General features: G+C 37.2%; 1 protein-coding gene across 1 annotated transcript in view; it reads left to right on the top strand.

Moving 5' to 3' along the window:
- POU6F2 (POU class 6 homeobox 2) overlaps positions 1 to 16,483 on the top strand; it is a 308,911-nt gene that overhangs the window by 282,390 nt on the left and 10,038 nt on the right. Inside the window, exons 7-8 of the mRNA XM_054644613.2 lie at positions 2,091 to 2,297; positions 13,778 to 13,946. Of these exons, the coding sequence (XP_054500588.1) occupies positions 2,091 to 2,297; positions 13,778 to 13,946 (376 nt within the window). The remainder of the gene's footprint in view (positions 1 to 2,090; positions 2,298 to 13,777; positions 13,947 to 16,483) is intronic.

Raw genomic sequence — 16,483 nt, 5'->3', positions numbered from 1 at the left:
CCATTTTATCAGATTCTCCCACAGGAGAGCTGCCCTGCTTTACTTTATGGTTTTCTGGTCTTCCCATGCTAAGGCCTTCTAACTGGGCAAGTTTGGTAAATTGATGACAACTACTGCTTGTTTCCTGAGCTGCCATAGCCAACAGTGCACTCTTCTTGCTCCAGGTGTCAGTGTAGGTTGTCACCTGGTACTTCATGGTTGAGCCTACCTAGAGGCACATCACTGGGTGTGACTGCTGAAGGAACAGTCACTCATTAGGAGCCTGTCACTCAGTGGAGTCATATCTTAGCCTAATAATGGGAGAGAGTGATGACAGCCACCTGTCCCTCCAGCTATGCCTGAATTACTTGGATATCTTTGCATGGTGCTTTTTTAAGAATGGATTTTTTGGGGTTGTTGTATGTCACCTCTGGTGATTTCAGTAGGCAGAGGTCTTCACATATCTTTGTTACTCTTTACCATGCATTTCACACCTGTATTCATTTTATATCCACAGCAAGAGATTCAGTGGTGTTTACTTTTGTACTCTCATAAAGCAACTTAGTGGTCTGCCCAAAAAGCTAACTGATGTTTTCACTAAACAGTTATTTTAGACCTAATTTTACACTGTATTGGATGGGTTCCATTAATATAATATATAAATTAATTGTTGAAATTAGTAAGAATGTTATATGTTTTGTTTTATACATTTGTTTGGGAAATAAACTTGCTTTTGAGTTTCATTAGGAATACTTCAGCCTATTTTCATGAGAAAGCTTCTCTAAGTGTCTAGTGCTATGTATACATCTCTTTCTCTTTCCATCCATTCAGCTCTCCATACCTACTTAACGGTTTGTGAATCAGCTGATTAATTTCTATAAAATTTGTCAGAAACAAAGAGATCTAAAAAGATAACTAAGCTCCCAAGTGGAATGAGAACCAGCAGACAGACTGTGGAAAATTACAATATTTTTATCTCCACTGAGGAAAAAAATGGAATTGTACTAGTGGGAGTCAAAATGGACAACGTAGTGTTGTGAATGCTGAGGATAAAGAGGAAGAAGCCAGTTTTCTGTAAAGGGCAGACTGGAAGTCTTAGGATGGAGTAGGTGTTTTCAGCGAGGCTACGATTAAGAAAGAGGAGAAGATGAAGGAAATAGAGATGTGATGTGCTTTTTTTTATTTTTCCTGTTCCAACAATCCTATGACTCCAGCTTCGTAGGTTGCTGTTTGGAAAATAAAAGAAAAAGTTTGGGTTTATGCCCAAGTTTCATCAGAAGTTCATTTCAGATTCTCTAATACCTGTAAAAAGAATCTTGCAACAGCATAACTTTTTCCAGCCTAGCAGCTTATTGACTGACAAGCTTTCTTACGACATCTGTTTGACATCTCATCCTAATATTACTTTTACAGGCACATTCACATTTTAGGAAATCACTGTATTCTCAAGTCTGAGATGTCACAAGTGTCTCTTTCTGCAACTACTTGCCCCAGAAATGTTAGCTAATATATTTTATCTAACATCAGCCCTCCTGTTGTGTTGTACTTCATAGCTGTCATCCAAAACCAGCTGCATTTTTATGAACGTATCTTAATAAGGCATGCCGTGAAAGGTACCAGTATCCCTTTGTGTCTTCCTTAGATCACATGGGAGTAAAAGGTGGTCATCTAGAGTGCCAGGTATTGGAAAATCAAGTAAAATTACATAAGCCCCACTAGTAACCCATTAAATGGATGATGTAGAAAGCAAGACAAAAAGACTGATACTTTTATCTATCTCACTCTGTGTTAAAATTAATAGTGGAAAGAAACCATAATCCAAGGCCCAGAGTGTGGCCCACAATTTGTTTTATACACTCTTAAACCACAGCAGATTTGCTGCAGGTGACAGTGGACAGTGGTAAAATGTATAGGTGATATGTGATGTGACAAATGAATTGGAAAGTCCTCATCACCCCAGTGAAGGAATGACTGTTTCCCACCCTCAGCCTGTCTTACCAGTCTCTCTGTGCTTTTATCACCTGAGTTTGATTCAACATGAAGAATATAAGGAATTACGTGTGGCAAGTATATGTGGCATGCGTACATTCTCCCTGTGTTGTTTCTTCCAGATTATTGGAACAATCCCACTGATGCCTAATCCAGTCCCGTCCAGCCAGGCGGCAGGTGGAGCTCAGGGACTTCAGGTGCAACCGATAACTCCACAGTTATTGACCAATGCCCAGGGTCAGATCATCGCCACTGTCATCGGCAACCAGATACTCCCAGTGATCAATACCCAGGGAATAACACTATCGCCGCTCAAACCAGGCCAGCAGGTAAATTGTCTGTCGCCTGAATGATTATCAAAACAGACACACACAAATTTTCTGCTCCTCATGGACACTCTCATGGCCTCTCTAAAAACTCCCACTTCTTTAACATCTTTAATAAAAAAAATTAATTCTGTCCTGCATAGTGCATTACTGCATACTGTATATGTAGTAATTAATAATGTCCTATTATATAATTTATTTATACATTCAAGAATTATCTATTTATTCTTTTTCTTTTCTTTTCAAGGTCAGTATAGGACCAACTGAGATGTTTTCTGCAATGAAAAGGCAGTAGGAATATGAGACAGAGGAGATCCATCTGGCTCATCTGGCCTATAAAGTTCAGTTCCTTAGTTAGTGGTGACCTAGTAGATTGGGGCTTGAAGTTATTTGGAACATGCAGGGAAAACAAGGGAAAATATAAAATCTTATTAGATTTCCTCACTGTAAAATCAGATATAGTTATGTATAATTGCATAGACAGAAAGTATTCTGTAGAAATTATTACTCAGTGTAAGGTTGCAGGTAGTTGACAGACTTAAGGATGGATCCAGTGACCACACTGAAGTCCAAAAACACTTCTGTAGCTCTTCTTATAGCACTCTAGAGTCAAATCCATTAGTTTTGCCTACATCTGTAGAGCAAGGAATTGTAGTCCTATCTTTTATCTCAGAAAGAGGGGAAATTGAGGACAGAAAACACATCAAATGTGATTACCAAAGAGGTACTTACAAAAATGTCCCTCACTTAAATATTCCGCTTAGCATTCCTACTGCTGGTCGTGTTTGTTTGCCATTCCTGCTGACACCTCTAGGCACAGGGAGCAGCTTCTTGTATGCTGCTGAGTATCCCAGGCCACCTGAATTCCAAACTGATGATTTATTCTTTTCTTTTTTTTTTTCCAAATTTAGGAGTAGAGAACCTATGGATCTCTAACGTCACTTTTTTGTTTGTTCTGAAAACATTTTACATCCCATTGGTTACCTGCTTTTTCCCCATCCTATCCTCTGTAGTATGTAGCATGGGCATTTTTCAAAGCACTTATCATTTATCTAACTCTGTTTTCTTTAAGGGGAGTGTACTTGCACTACTGGCAAATGCTTTTGCAATGGTTACATAAACATGGTTTCAAACAAAGCTGAATGGATCTGAGGGCAGGCTCCATGTTCTCCACCACAGGAAAGCCTGACAATGAAATATGAAACTCAGCAGTTCACATTTGGTTTCCTGGGGATGCGTGGGATGGGTGTTTTTGAGCCAGTCCCCTGAAGGGATTAGATCTTTTCCTCTGTTATGGGGGAAGCACTCAAAAATCATAGCAATCCTGAGATACCATTTGAGACTTATGAAATTTAAGTGTAAATAGGAGGATAAAGGATGTGTATTATTGCCTGAGACATTCTCACATGCAGGGCAACTCACCTTCTGAGTTCTGCAGCAAAGCAACTTTCTCCAGGCAATGTCTGCCAGTAGTGTCAGTGGGCAGAGAGGATACAGAGGTGTAACATTTTCTGCACAGCTCGTGGCACTGGGCTCACATAAAGGGATGAACTGTGAAAGCTGAAGCTTCCTGAATGAGCAGGGGTGCAAAGCAGAGAGCGCTGTTTAGCCACATCATACTGTACTGTACTTGTTTGCCCAACCTGTGTGCTCATGTGCAGGGATCAGCTGGCAAAAATATCAGTCAGCAGAGATCAGATTATGTTCCAGAGCCAAAGATGATCCCCATTAAGCTGATCTGCCCAGCAGTGCTATGGAGGTAGAAAACATTATTTTGCCAATACTGTTTTCACAGGGTTCAGCCCCTGCCTCTTTTTCACATGGAGTCCTGAGGTGCCAGGGGTTGCAAGAAGGGCCACCAAACAACACATTCTCCTAACCTTGAATCAGCTTTTCTTGAAGTCTAATCAAGACAGTATTTTTGATCAGGGAGGGAAAACAATGTAGTGTAAATACTATATGAAAAAATATATCGGTTTAGGTTATTGTTTTTATAGGAACCACAGAAAATTATTTCAATGTATTTGTGCTCCCTCTACTGGCTCTTCTGGTTTTACTGAAAGAAGTCAGAGAAAATTGTCATGAATTTCAGTGATAGCACAAAAGGTGCATGAGAGCTAGAATCCTCATAGAAATAATGCTGATGGACAGTGAAAAACAATTGAGCTGGTACTATACAAACTGTTGTATCATTTGGAAAGTGAATAGATTTGCTCGAAGTTTAAGGAGATCCTGGGTTCATTTTTTTGCCTGTGTAGAGATTTAGACTAACTGTAGTGTTTGGCCAATGACAGCATATTAAGTCATAAGGTTTAAAATATCATTTTCAAAAGAACTCAATGAGTGCTTCAAATCAGAGGGCTCAGCAGGAATTCAAAATATTTTTGAAAATGGTGTCACACAGTATTTGGTGTCTTCTAACTTGATGAAGGAAGCTTCAGCAGGGGGAAAGATTACAACACAAGTTTGGGGAAAGTTTTTAGCATGTCTTGAAGAAATAAATGCAGGAAATAAATAATGTAGTAAAAATGTTCTAGTTACAGATAGTCCTAGTTTAGCTTTCAACTTGTCACTTCCATGGAATCTTAGATACTGAAGGAGAAAAAGAGCAATGGTACTGAGCTGCAGCTTGTTAGCTGAGTCACAATAATTGAGCCTTTGTAAACTGTTCCAGTTGCTAAGTAATGCATGCTAGTACTTACCTTTTCCCTGATGACTGAAGACTTAAATGCCTCAGATATTGTTAGTCAGCTTTACTTAGGTAGACTATATGTGTTATTTATTCATACAACTTTTTCAGACTTGACAGACTAAAACCAGAATGTCTCCTAATGGAAATGAGTTCATAGAATACTCACATGCAGTGTAAAGCTGTGCTTCTTTTTCTGCACTGTAAATAGGTTGCTTTTCAATGTACACTAGCAAGTCTGATGTAGTCCTATTCTTTCTGTATTTAAGTATAAATAGATGGGTTTGATTTATGTTCTTTAAACTACCCACAGTAGGTATCGTTCCTCTTCAAATTACACCAAGTAGGTAAAACTTCAGATATTTTACTATTTCCAACATTTTGCTAATCTAAGGAGCACCAAGAATTCTCCTAGAAATTGCAATGGCTTTCTAAAGCAGGCAGTTGCTTGCACTCCTGTTTTATTCAGTATCCTTTTTATCTCTGTTCATAAACAAGGGGTTTTTTCCCTTTAATAATTTTTGCTTAGCCATTTCCACACTCTTCAAGATTTTTTGATCAGAACTGAATGCCATGGTCACAGGGAGGATGCATCCCTGTTTTACATAACATGATATTATTTTCAGCATTATTTTCTTTCGTTATCTCAGTACAGCCTTACTTCTTGCTTTTTTCTATCTCTGTTCATGGAACAGTTTTACTTAATGAGCAGATGTATCCATCATTATATATCTTTGCTTCCCTGATTATTTTCATGTGTATCACTAAAATGGTTCCTTTTGATGCGAATCACTTTGCACTGATCCCCTACCTGTCAAAAATGCTCTCCTGGCATGCTCCAAACAGGATTTGTAAGTTTTTCATGGTATTCTGTACTAACTGAAGAAATTCATGTGTTCTTCCTGCAGATACCACTTTACCATTATTCACCATATTTCCTTGCTGGCTGCTAAAATATTTCAAAAATTTGGTGTAAATCCATTGTTTTCTACTTGTAGTCTTCTTTCTTGAAAAAGAAATAATAAAATTCTCTAATTTTATGCTTCTTGCTTTATAAGCTCTTCATGTCCCATAATAGAAGACTATCTGATAAGTTTAATTTCTGTACGTCCTCCATGCTTCTCAAGAGGAATTTTGTCAAAATATAGGTTGCATGGCTAAGGGTGCATTGTTTATGAGAAAAGATGAATTTGTTGTAAAAATTTGTTTGCATTGTCATTCGTTATCAGATTTGAGAAATTTGTTTCAAGGTGTTCTTTCATATCACTAACAACAAAACCTTAACACCAGCACAGCTGAACTTGAAGCATGAACTGCCATCTTATAAAATTTAGGAAAGTGTGCACCTTGCTTAACTTAGTCATAAGGAGTTAGGTATCTGGTGTAAGCTAGTTAACTGGATTTCCTGCATAGACATAGACAAGGAAGACATATGCATGTCCAGTGGAAAACTCAAGATACCAAAATAGAGAAGTTTTTGGATAGGTTGGATCTCTAATAGGTATCTTAGGATATCCATTGTTACCATTGACATGAGAGAGGGCTAGGGTAGCTATTTGAAGATTTTCAAATAATTCTATGGTAAGCAAAATTGACTGAGAAAAATCCAGCTGCTAATGATCATTGGGGTTCAAACACATTCTTGCTTATGAATTTCCTAAACAGCTTTCTTAATAATTGATGTTTTCATAACTATTTTCTTTCCCATACAGAAGCAACTTCTGGACATTCTGTTGTTCTCTGGTGTACCACATAAAGTGGGTTCCCATCTCACTTTTTCCTGGCTCTTTCTTTCTACATACTAGATTCATTAAATCAGGACTGTAGTCCCAGTTGTCCTCAGTCTTGTTGTATCCACAATGCCTGACAGAATTTTTCATACTTCATCGTGTCTTACAGCACAACCAGCTTTGGGCTTCTGCCAATTCTAACACAGTAAAATGAGCTAGTAGGTAGTATTTTCCTACATTTTCAGTTCCCCATCTTTGTTGTCATTGGCCATCATGCTCCAGATTAACTGTTGAAAAGACATAGATGCCTCTCAGATGGGTCTGTGGTGATTCTTGTACATCTGCTTGCCAAATTTCACGTTAGATGTTCCCTTTCTGCAGTCTCAACCTGCCACAAACTCCCTATCATCCTGTTATCACAACTCCATGCAATCCCTTGTTATTCTCTCCTGTTTAAATCTAACCAGCTCTCAATCATTTCCTCTCTGCAATGCTCCTATAGCTTTGATGCTGTCTTGTTTTATGAGAAATGCACTCTTTTTTCTCTGTTTCAATATAGTCACTAAACTGTGTTGTCTCAATTCAATTTTGCTTTTCTTTTGCTTCTTATATGACTTTCAGTGATGAGGGTGACAATTTTTCTTGCTTCTTTCTCTTTTCCTTTACCATCATCATTGCATAACTCTATTTCATCTATGGATAAATTGCTAGAATTTTGAAAGTCAAGATTACTAGACTACTTACTACTACAAGGGACTATATCAGACTTTCCATGCCACGGCATGACATTGACTTGTAGCTTCCATCTTTTCCTGACCAGTTTTCTTTGTGGCATCAGCACTTGTAGGAGAAGGATATCTCAAAAACAATTGATATAACTGCACCAAACCATTGGGAATAGTATGATGTCACTACATTAGCTGTCATTCTAAGCAACTGAGGCACAGAAAGCATGCAGTGCTGTTCACTGTAGGAAAAGGAGGGTTACCTTTGAATTATGCACTTGCACATTTAAAACCGTTATTATAAATAATACTATTGTAATATTCACATTATTAATTAACATTATTAAGTGATAAGTAATTTATAATCAGTGCTTAGTGTATTTTCAATAATATTGTTGTTATATTGACATTATATACTTCCTGATGGGATAAAAAACTATTTATGCACCTCATTTGCATATAAAATTAAATCTTTTACACAAGTCCAGCTATATTCCCAAACTCATTTAACAATTTGAAAGACTTTCAATTACAGTGTGCTTTGTAGTTGTGATTCAATAGAAAGGCTTTGAAAGAACTTCAGCAGATGATGTCAAAGTCCTGCCCCCAGTTATGTCCAGAACAGTCTTCATTTTGGGCGGAGTATGTACACAGCCAGGGTGAACCTAAGGATATTTTCTATATTAGTTTCCAAATGTAGCTATTTTGTCAGTCTAAGCAGTATGTACAAACACCTTTTATACTATATTGTACTATACTGGGAGAGAGGATGCTTATTAGGTATCAAGTATCTTTCGTATTCAGTTTCATATACGCAGTTACTTGAATTTATTTGAGTAACCTAAATTAGGGTGAGGGGGTACAGTATTTGTAACATACTCTGGCACAGCTGACTGTGAAAGGGATTTGGCATGAAGGATGGGGACATGTGTATTAACTTGTTCTTTCCAATTGCTAGAAGATTTAAGGAAACACCTTTGAAGCCCATGCCTGCTCATGCAGTCTGTTTAAAAACAGACTTCATCTGCCATTGTGCTCTTGAATCATGCAGTGTCCTCAGCATGCCATTACTCTTTCTCAAAATCAAATGTATTTTAGGAAATGTTTACAGAGCAGAGGACTCCATTTACAAGAAAATAGAAGCATGAAACACCTAAACTACTACTACTATAAGGCATTATCCTGCAATTTTGAAGTGTTTTGGAATGTCTTTTTTATATCAAGATACTTGTTTTTCAAACCTTCCATGGACTTTAGTCTTTGCAAGAGTTAATGTCCACATTTCCCATCAGAAAAAATTGAAAATCATTAACATAAAGGGGATTACTTAAGATGTATTTCTTGCTCTTTGTACCACTCAGTTTCATTTCTTCTGCCCTTCTTCTAATAGCTGTCTATTTCGCCTGTGTCTTCTCTAATTTGTTGTGTTTCCTTATCTCTTAGATTCCCTTTTCAAGAATCATAGAAAAATAGCACTTGAAAGGACATGAAGAGGTCATGTACTTTGTCTCCGCCCACTAGGCAGGATCAGTTGTCCCTGTATCATTCTTGACAGATGTTCGTCTAGCTTGTTCTTTAAAATCTTCAGTGATGGAGGCTCCCTAGGCAATCTAGGCACCTCTACTTAGTGCTCTAAATGTCTTCTTGATGCCTGACCCTAGCTTTCCTTACTGAAATTTAAGTTCTTTATTTTCTTCTGCTTTCCATTAAGTCCATATTTCACCCTTGCTGTTTGTCCAGACTCTCCGTAAAACCAAGTAGCAACTCTGTTCTGATACAGGGCAATGTTCCATCAAAAATTTTCTAGATTTCCACTTAGTTTCTTTATCTTTCCTTATTTTATGCTAAATACCTTGTTACCCTATCACTTTTATGCAGCTTTCTGGATGCAGAAAACAACATCCCTGATCTCATAAGCCCTTTAACTCAGAACTCCAGTCAACCATCCCAAGCATAGGGATATCCTAGATAATTTAAGAACAAAATTCAGTCTTACAGGCCTAACTAATTCTTTACCTCTGCATTTATCAGTCAATACTAACTTCACTGTTGAAAGCAATATGTAAAGCTTGTATAAAAGAAATACAAATAAGGCCCTTCGCAGTTTTCAGTTTATTCTTATAAAGTATTATGAAGCACTTTTCCCTTCTCATATTCACTTCATCCCACTAGCTGTAGTGTGCATACACATATTCCTGCCAGATACAGATCACAGTTCCATACAGTCATCATTCTGGCAAGTCTCCTATATCCACTTACAAAGAAAGGCACTTACAGCAAGTGTTTCTGTAATTTCTGTGCCTCCTTCTGTCTTTGGATGGAAAATGCACAACAGTCATAAATATAATTCATATCATACATACGTGTCCAAAATTGAGAAAAGCCAGCTATTGCAATTACAAATTGATTCTGTCATCTAGAATCTAATTCATAATCTAATCGTTGTCTCTCCTTAAGGCTAGTTCTGGAGTGGAAATTATACTGGATGAAAATAGAGAGTATTTTGATGCAATTTCATGCCATAGATAACAATCACTGTTTTTTAAGCAGGACATTTACAGCTTAACATAATCTACTGTAAAGCAGAGGGTATGCTGGAAATAATGTAGGGAGTTAAAGATGGAATCCTCCCTCAGTCTTTGGTCAGGTCTTAAGGTGATTCTTCAGCCTCTTCGACCCCATTGCTCACTTCTCCCTCACAAGCAGTGTGTTAGAATCCAACCTCTAAATATCCCTTATATATTGCTGTTACCTTACTTAAGGTAACTATTAATCCAAACTTCACTAGCCATATTCCTTTATGCCCAACTTAATTATGAGAATTTCTTACATTTGTTTAAATATTTCTGGACCTTTAACAAGAAAGTTGCCAAGCTTCTGAGTATTCCAGTTACTTTAAAAATATATGCATAGTACAAAACATGTGCAGAGACTCAAACACTTTCTAGACTCAGCCATCATATTATGCACATGCTACATAGTGACTCTGACTTTGTGCATGCCTTTCATGCAGAGCTGAAAAATGCAGAGTGCCCTCTCATTCTAGAGCTTCCTGGAGGCTTCAGTTTCACTGTGGAGGTGCTCAGTAGTTGAACTGTTCAGTGACTATGTTGTAACATAGCTGGAAATTGTTGGATTTGCTTTCTCCCTGAGAAATAGATGGGAAATGGTGTAGAATAAAAAAAAATTATGGGTGGAAGATCATGGTTCAAGAGATTATCCAGTCCAACCTGGAGTAACTATTCCAGTTTTTAGTTAATTTGGTCCTAACTACATTCATAGAAACGCACAGATTCCACCAATAATCTATGCCAGTGTTTCACTACCATGTTAGATAGCTTTTCCCAACATCTAATTTGAACCTTCCAAATAACTAGGCCCATTATAAAATGAATAAAGGACAGAATAATTATGTCCTCTTTTCATTAGCTATATTCAAAGCAGGCATCATATCCCACTTGGTCTTCCCTCCTTTAGATTAAACATGACCAGTTCATTACAGGTGCCTTCATAAGCCTCAGTTAACTCCCAGGCCTTTAGCCATTCTAATTATTTAACTCTAGTTGGTTTAGATTTTAATGCAGTCTAGCACCTAGCTGTGGACATGGCATCCTCCTCTGCAGAGGTCTTTCCAGGGCTCAGTAGAAAAGATGCATTTCACATGCACTGCAGACATCACTCCCACTAACATGTCTTGGTATGGGACCTGCCTTTACTTCACTTTTGCAACACCAGAAGTTTGCAGCCAGTATGTTCAAAGCACAGAAACATTTTGATTCCTAATCTTTAATCCAGCCTGTCAAAATTTCCTCCCAGCATGTCATCAACATGTAAATTTAATAAAGGTGTTCTCTGCTCCGTCGTCCAGGTCATTAAGAAAATATTGAGTAGTGTTGAATGAGGACAGACTTCTGTGAAGCACCATGCATACCCATTTTTTTCTCCACAGATACTTACTTCATCCTCAGTTTTGCTTTCCAAATATTTTGGCATTCAATCTGCAGCAATTTCACCTAAACTATGCTTCCTTAGATTATAAAGAATGTCACATGAGGGAGTATCAAGACACTTGTAAAGTCAAACCACCTACTGCTTTTTCCTGGTCCACAAAGCCAATTACCCTGTCTTAGAGGGAGATCAGATTGGTTTGACACAGTTTGTTTCTGCAATCCAAGTTGTCTGTTGCTACCTTGTTTTCTTGCAAGTGCTTACAAATTGTTTGATTATTTTCTTCAGTAGTTTACTGTGGTTGAAACTTAGTTGACTGGCCTATAATTTTGCAGATCTTTCTCTTTAAAGGTAGCTGCTGCATTTGTTCTTGTGTCCTCACAGATAAGCACTAACATCTTTTAGACTGTTCCACATAGTGTGAAAGCATCTAACTCATCTAAATACAGTACTTATCTTCCTTTGCCTGTGCTGAAATCTTTAGTTTTGCCAGAGATTCCCTCAGACAACAGACCCAGACACCAAACACCTGCCTGTTTCTGAAAGCTGCAGTCTGGATGTGATGTGGATATAATGCATGGGCAGACAGTCCACTTCTTCAGTGTTCAAAAGAGGCCAGCCCTTAGAGTGGTATGTTTCCTTAAGAGAAGATATTATAAAAGTACTATCTGAGTTGGGAATTCTCTGTAGATAAAATCCAGCTGTTAGAGAATTTTTTAAGATGCTTACTCCTTGCATGAGTCTGAAAACTGGAAGCCTTTTAATCAGCTTCTCAACTGTTATCCCCTTGATAAAGTTCCAGTTATATTTTGTTAATGTACTTGAGAAAAAAAATCCTACATATAACAAAATGCCTTTTTTATTAATCCACAAGGAAGTCAGAATACACTAAAACTGGCCAGATAAATAATTAGACTTAATTATATAAATTATAAGTAAAAAATAATTATACTGAATTATATAACTTTAATATTTATTAAAGGTTAAATCAAAGTTTCTTCCTTCATTTTCTGTTATATTATTCCATGTAGAAGGTGGAAAAAGAGATTGAAGTTTTTCCATTCTTAACAGACTCTAACAGGAATATTGTCATTAAAATAGTTCATATATATTCCACAGAAAGTGTCATCTTGAATGTGAACAGATACCTTTATCTACAGTTTTATACAATTTGTTGTCTACTTAGCATCAGACATTTCTATGTGTGCTGGGAGGATAATACATATAATTTGAGTGTCACTAATGAATGTAGCTCCTTTTCTAAAGTCATTTTTTCAGTTAGATATCAAAAGAGAAAACCTCATACTCCTTAGCATTCAAGAAATAGATTTTAATTACTGACTTCAAGCAAGGCCACATAGGCCTTTATCTTTTTCCTTGTAGAAAATGCAGATAACAGCTGCAGTGAAGTGAAGCCTTTTTAGAATATTTTTATGATCTTTTTTGATCAATATCAAGAATAACATAAAATAAAGGTATAATAAGCAGCAGTCACTAGAGTGTATCAGACCTGTATTACGGTATTCTTATGCTCTGAAAAGATTGTACTGGACTACTAGAATTCAATTGAAAACTGTAAAGTCCATTGTGTGCCTTCATTTTGTAGAGAGACTGCCCTTCAAATTTTCTGAGAGTTTTATGTGAAAATCAGTACCAGAGAATGTTCCTAGATTTCAATGCCACATGAAAATATATTATAGGCAGAATGGATTGCTGTATTCCCCTAGTAAACAAACAAAGACTACAGTCTTGTAATATTTGTTTAAAAAATTTAGAAAGTCAATTCATGTATCATTTGCATCTACCACACTTACTAAACTTTTCACATATGTCATACTGGATGTAGTCTTGATGTGGATAGAGCTCAGAAATTTTTGTGTGTGTTTTAGTCAAAGACAACTTATCTGTTCCCATGATTTTTGTTTGTTTGGCAGCTATGATGTCATAAAACAAATCACTGATTCCTGTAGGAAAGGGATTTTTGCTCAGTTTATATTCTCTTTCCCATTCCCATTCTTCTTGGCCCTGGTCCTGTAATATGAAAGGACCTCTGTGAAACAATCCTGATTTCTATAAGAATCCATGTAGGGAATAAAAGTTTGGTTTCATGAGTCAGAAAACAGGTAAGGATATGTATTTAATAAATCAGAATCCTTATGTAATGTCATAGGTCTCTTATCACCCATTACAAAAAAAGTATTTACCTTCTAATTAGAAAATATTCTAAGCAGCTCAGATTTCTCCTGCAACATTGTCACTTGGATAAAGCCCATGGTGTTTAATGTTCCTATGTGATTTGTTCCCCAGAAGTAGATGGGTGAGATGGTGCATTGCAAGTTTCCTATTATTGCTTCACTTTCTAAATACCTATTTTTACATTTTAACATGTAGCTCCATCAGCCTTCCCAGACGCAAGTGGGACAAGCAGCTTCACAATCCAATCTCCTGCATTTGGCTCACAGTCAAGCATCTATGTCTCAAAGCCCAGTGCGTCAGGCTTCCTCTTCTTCCTCCTCATCCTCCTCCTCTTCAGCTTTGAGTGTTGGCCAGTTAGTCAGCAGTAAGTATTGCTCCCTGGCTCTCCTGAATTCTCCCTTCTGTTTGTTCTCCTCACTGCTGAGTTTTCGAATCTGCTTTCCCTCCTTTTGGTTTTTTTGAATATAGTAGATTGTATATTGCAAAATAGTCGACTCTCACCAGTGAGAATTACTAAGTGTTAGCATGGATGGGGCTTAAGGTAAACATGCCTTGAGAAATTTAATCAGTGTTGAAAATGGTCATAAAAATGGTAGTAGCCATTAATTGACTCATGAGGACAATTGTTATAACTGAAAAGTAGTTTATGTTTTTTGGAAGTTAGAAGCTTTTGAATCAGTCAATATAATGAAATACATTTCTCAGAATTTGGTTGGCAAACAGGTACTCCTACTTTTGGTTAAGCTGCTTGTTTCTTTGCTTGGTTGATATAGCAAACCATTTTACAAACCCTAATAGTGCACAAATCCAGAGTGAGAGATTTTCTTGCCAGAAAAAGCTCTCAACACTTAAACAAGAACAAACTGGAACACACTGGGGAGAAGGGAGAAGCACACTGCAGTGAAATAACTGAGTTCCAGTGTTAGAATTAGAACAGCTGACCTGAACAGCACTTTCTTCCAGATTGCACTGTTGAGAGTCTTTGCTATTACCTATCAGCATTAACTTGGTCTTTACATAGCAAAAACCACAGGTTGACAGTATGCATAAGAAGCACTAACAGTTTCTGCAAAAATCCAATTGATTGTATGACCTTGTTCTATGATACTCCATGTACATATTCTAAGTAATCAAACACTATAGCTTGTGCCATATTGGTAGTGAAAAATATGTGACTGATACAAGCTTATGAAGGGCTTGGAGAAACTGTTATGCAAGGGAAGATGTGAAAAAATCATGGTTGGATTATTTCAGAGATCATTTACATGGGGAAATTACTAGTAGAGCTATAGTGGTAAAATTATGCTGATGTAACTCCCAGTGGGAATACTTTTGTTCTGGAATGAAAATATCTGCATATAGATACAGATATAATTATAATGCTATTGCATTGTCACTAGTAAATTTTCTCACATAGACATGCTTGTAGAAGGAAGACAAAGAAGAGGTTTTACACTACAAATACATTGAATTTACCTCTAGTCCATGTGGGCAAATTGAGTAAAATAGCTGATGCAGAGTTATTTTTCAATAGCTAGTCTAGAATAGCTCCTCTTTTGGACATTCTTATTTAAAATAAATGCAACATGGAAGAAGCCCTCTTAAGATTACAGGATAAATCCATCCAAAGTTAGAAAATACTTGAAAAACAGCTGTTTGTTCAACTGTAGGCAATTCCTCTTAGAATATGTATTTAATTATAACAATATATTGTTGTGATTAAAATCATGCAACCATCTTTTTTTTTTCTCATCCTTCTTTCAGTGCATTCCGAGTAGAATTGTCCTAGGGATGTATCAGAATTACTAACACAACAGGTGGGCTTTTGTCCCAGGGTTTACCTGATTCACTAATCTGTTCCTCAGTTTGCATAACATTTGAGGTAGGAAGCTATAGAGGAGTGAAGGATGGTCTTGCCTGAGGCAATAGAGGACTGAGGAGCTGAAGCCTTCTGTCTGCTGTGTAATTCCAGTGCAAGGCAGGCAAATCACTTAAAAGAGATTTTTCACAAGTGTTCCCTCAATATCCAGCTTGAGACTCCGGACTTTAATTTACAGAAGAACCCGGTACTCATAGTTGCAATTTTAAGTGCACTTTCATCCTGTATCAAGAACCATTTACAGACAGTCTAAAAAATCATTTCCTACTTGACCTAGTCTGGGTAGCCAAAACTGCTTCTTCTCTCAATATCTGTCCACTTCTCTGTGAATGAGAAGGGGAAGACCCTCACCTTGTAGAAACACAAGAAAATAAATTAAGATTTTAAAGAAACCAGAAGAGCTCAAGAGGAGATGTCTTTAGTGAAGAGCTTTAATAGAGGTCTGGGGCCACACACTGAACAAGTAAAAAGGCAATACATCAATCAGTTCATCTGTAATGAAGGACAGTTCATCCTGTGCACTGAACGAGGCACATGAAAAAGAACTGATAATCCAGGGCTCAAAGACTATGGTTCATTGTGTTGTGGACTCCTGTAACTCCAGCACTTTGTAACTTCTGAGTGTTAATTTGTGCAGCTCTAAGGACATTCTTTTAGCTTCATTTTTTGCATAGATAAATTTCAAGGTTGTTTCAAAAGCAGAATAGTAACATAAATCAGTCATATGGTGACATAATCTTTATGTTCATAGTTGGAAATAGGAGATGTGTTGAATGAATGGAAAAGCTGATAGTTCTGTTATCATCTTGTTGGTTCAGCTCTGAAATAAGCATGCTGTGCTTATGGATTTGGCTGAGAGTAGAGTATGAGGCACAAGAATATCAATTTGGGCACAACTGGGAGATACATTAATGAACATAGAACTTTTACTTGATCCTCTCAGGCTTGAGTCCATCCACTACTTGTCTTGTTCTAGTCTCATTAATTCTTTACACTGTTCTCCACACAACCTACTCTCCCTT

Source organism: Agelaius phoeniceus, chromosome 1, assembly GCF_051311805.1.
Source record: "Agelaius phoeniceus isolate bAgePho1 chromosome 1, bAgePho1.hap1, whole genome shotgun sequence".
Classification (NCBI taxonomy): domain Eukaryota; kingdom Metazoa; phylum Chordata; class Aves; order Passeriformes; family Icteridae; genus Agelaius; species Agelaius phoeniceus.
This window is presented reverse-complemented; position numbering and strand designations above follow the sequence as displayed.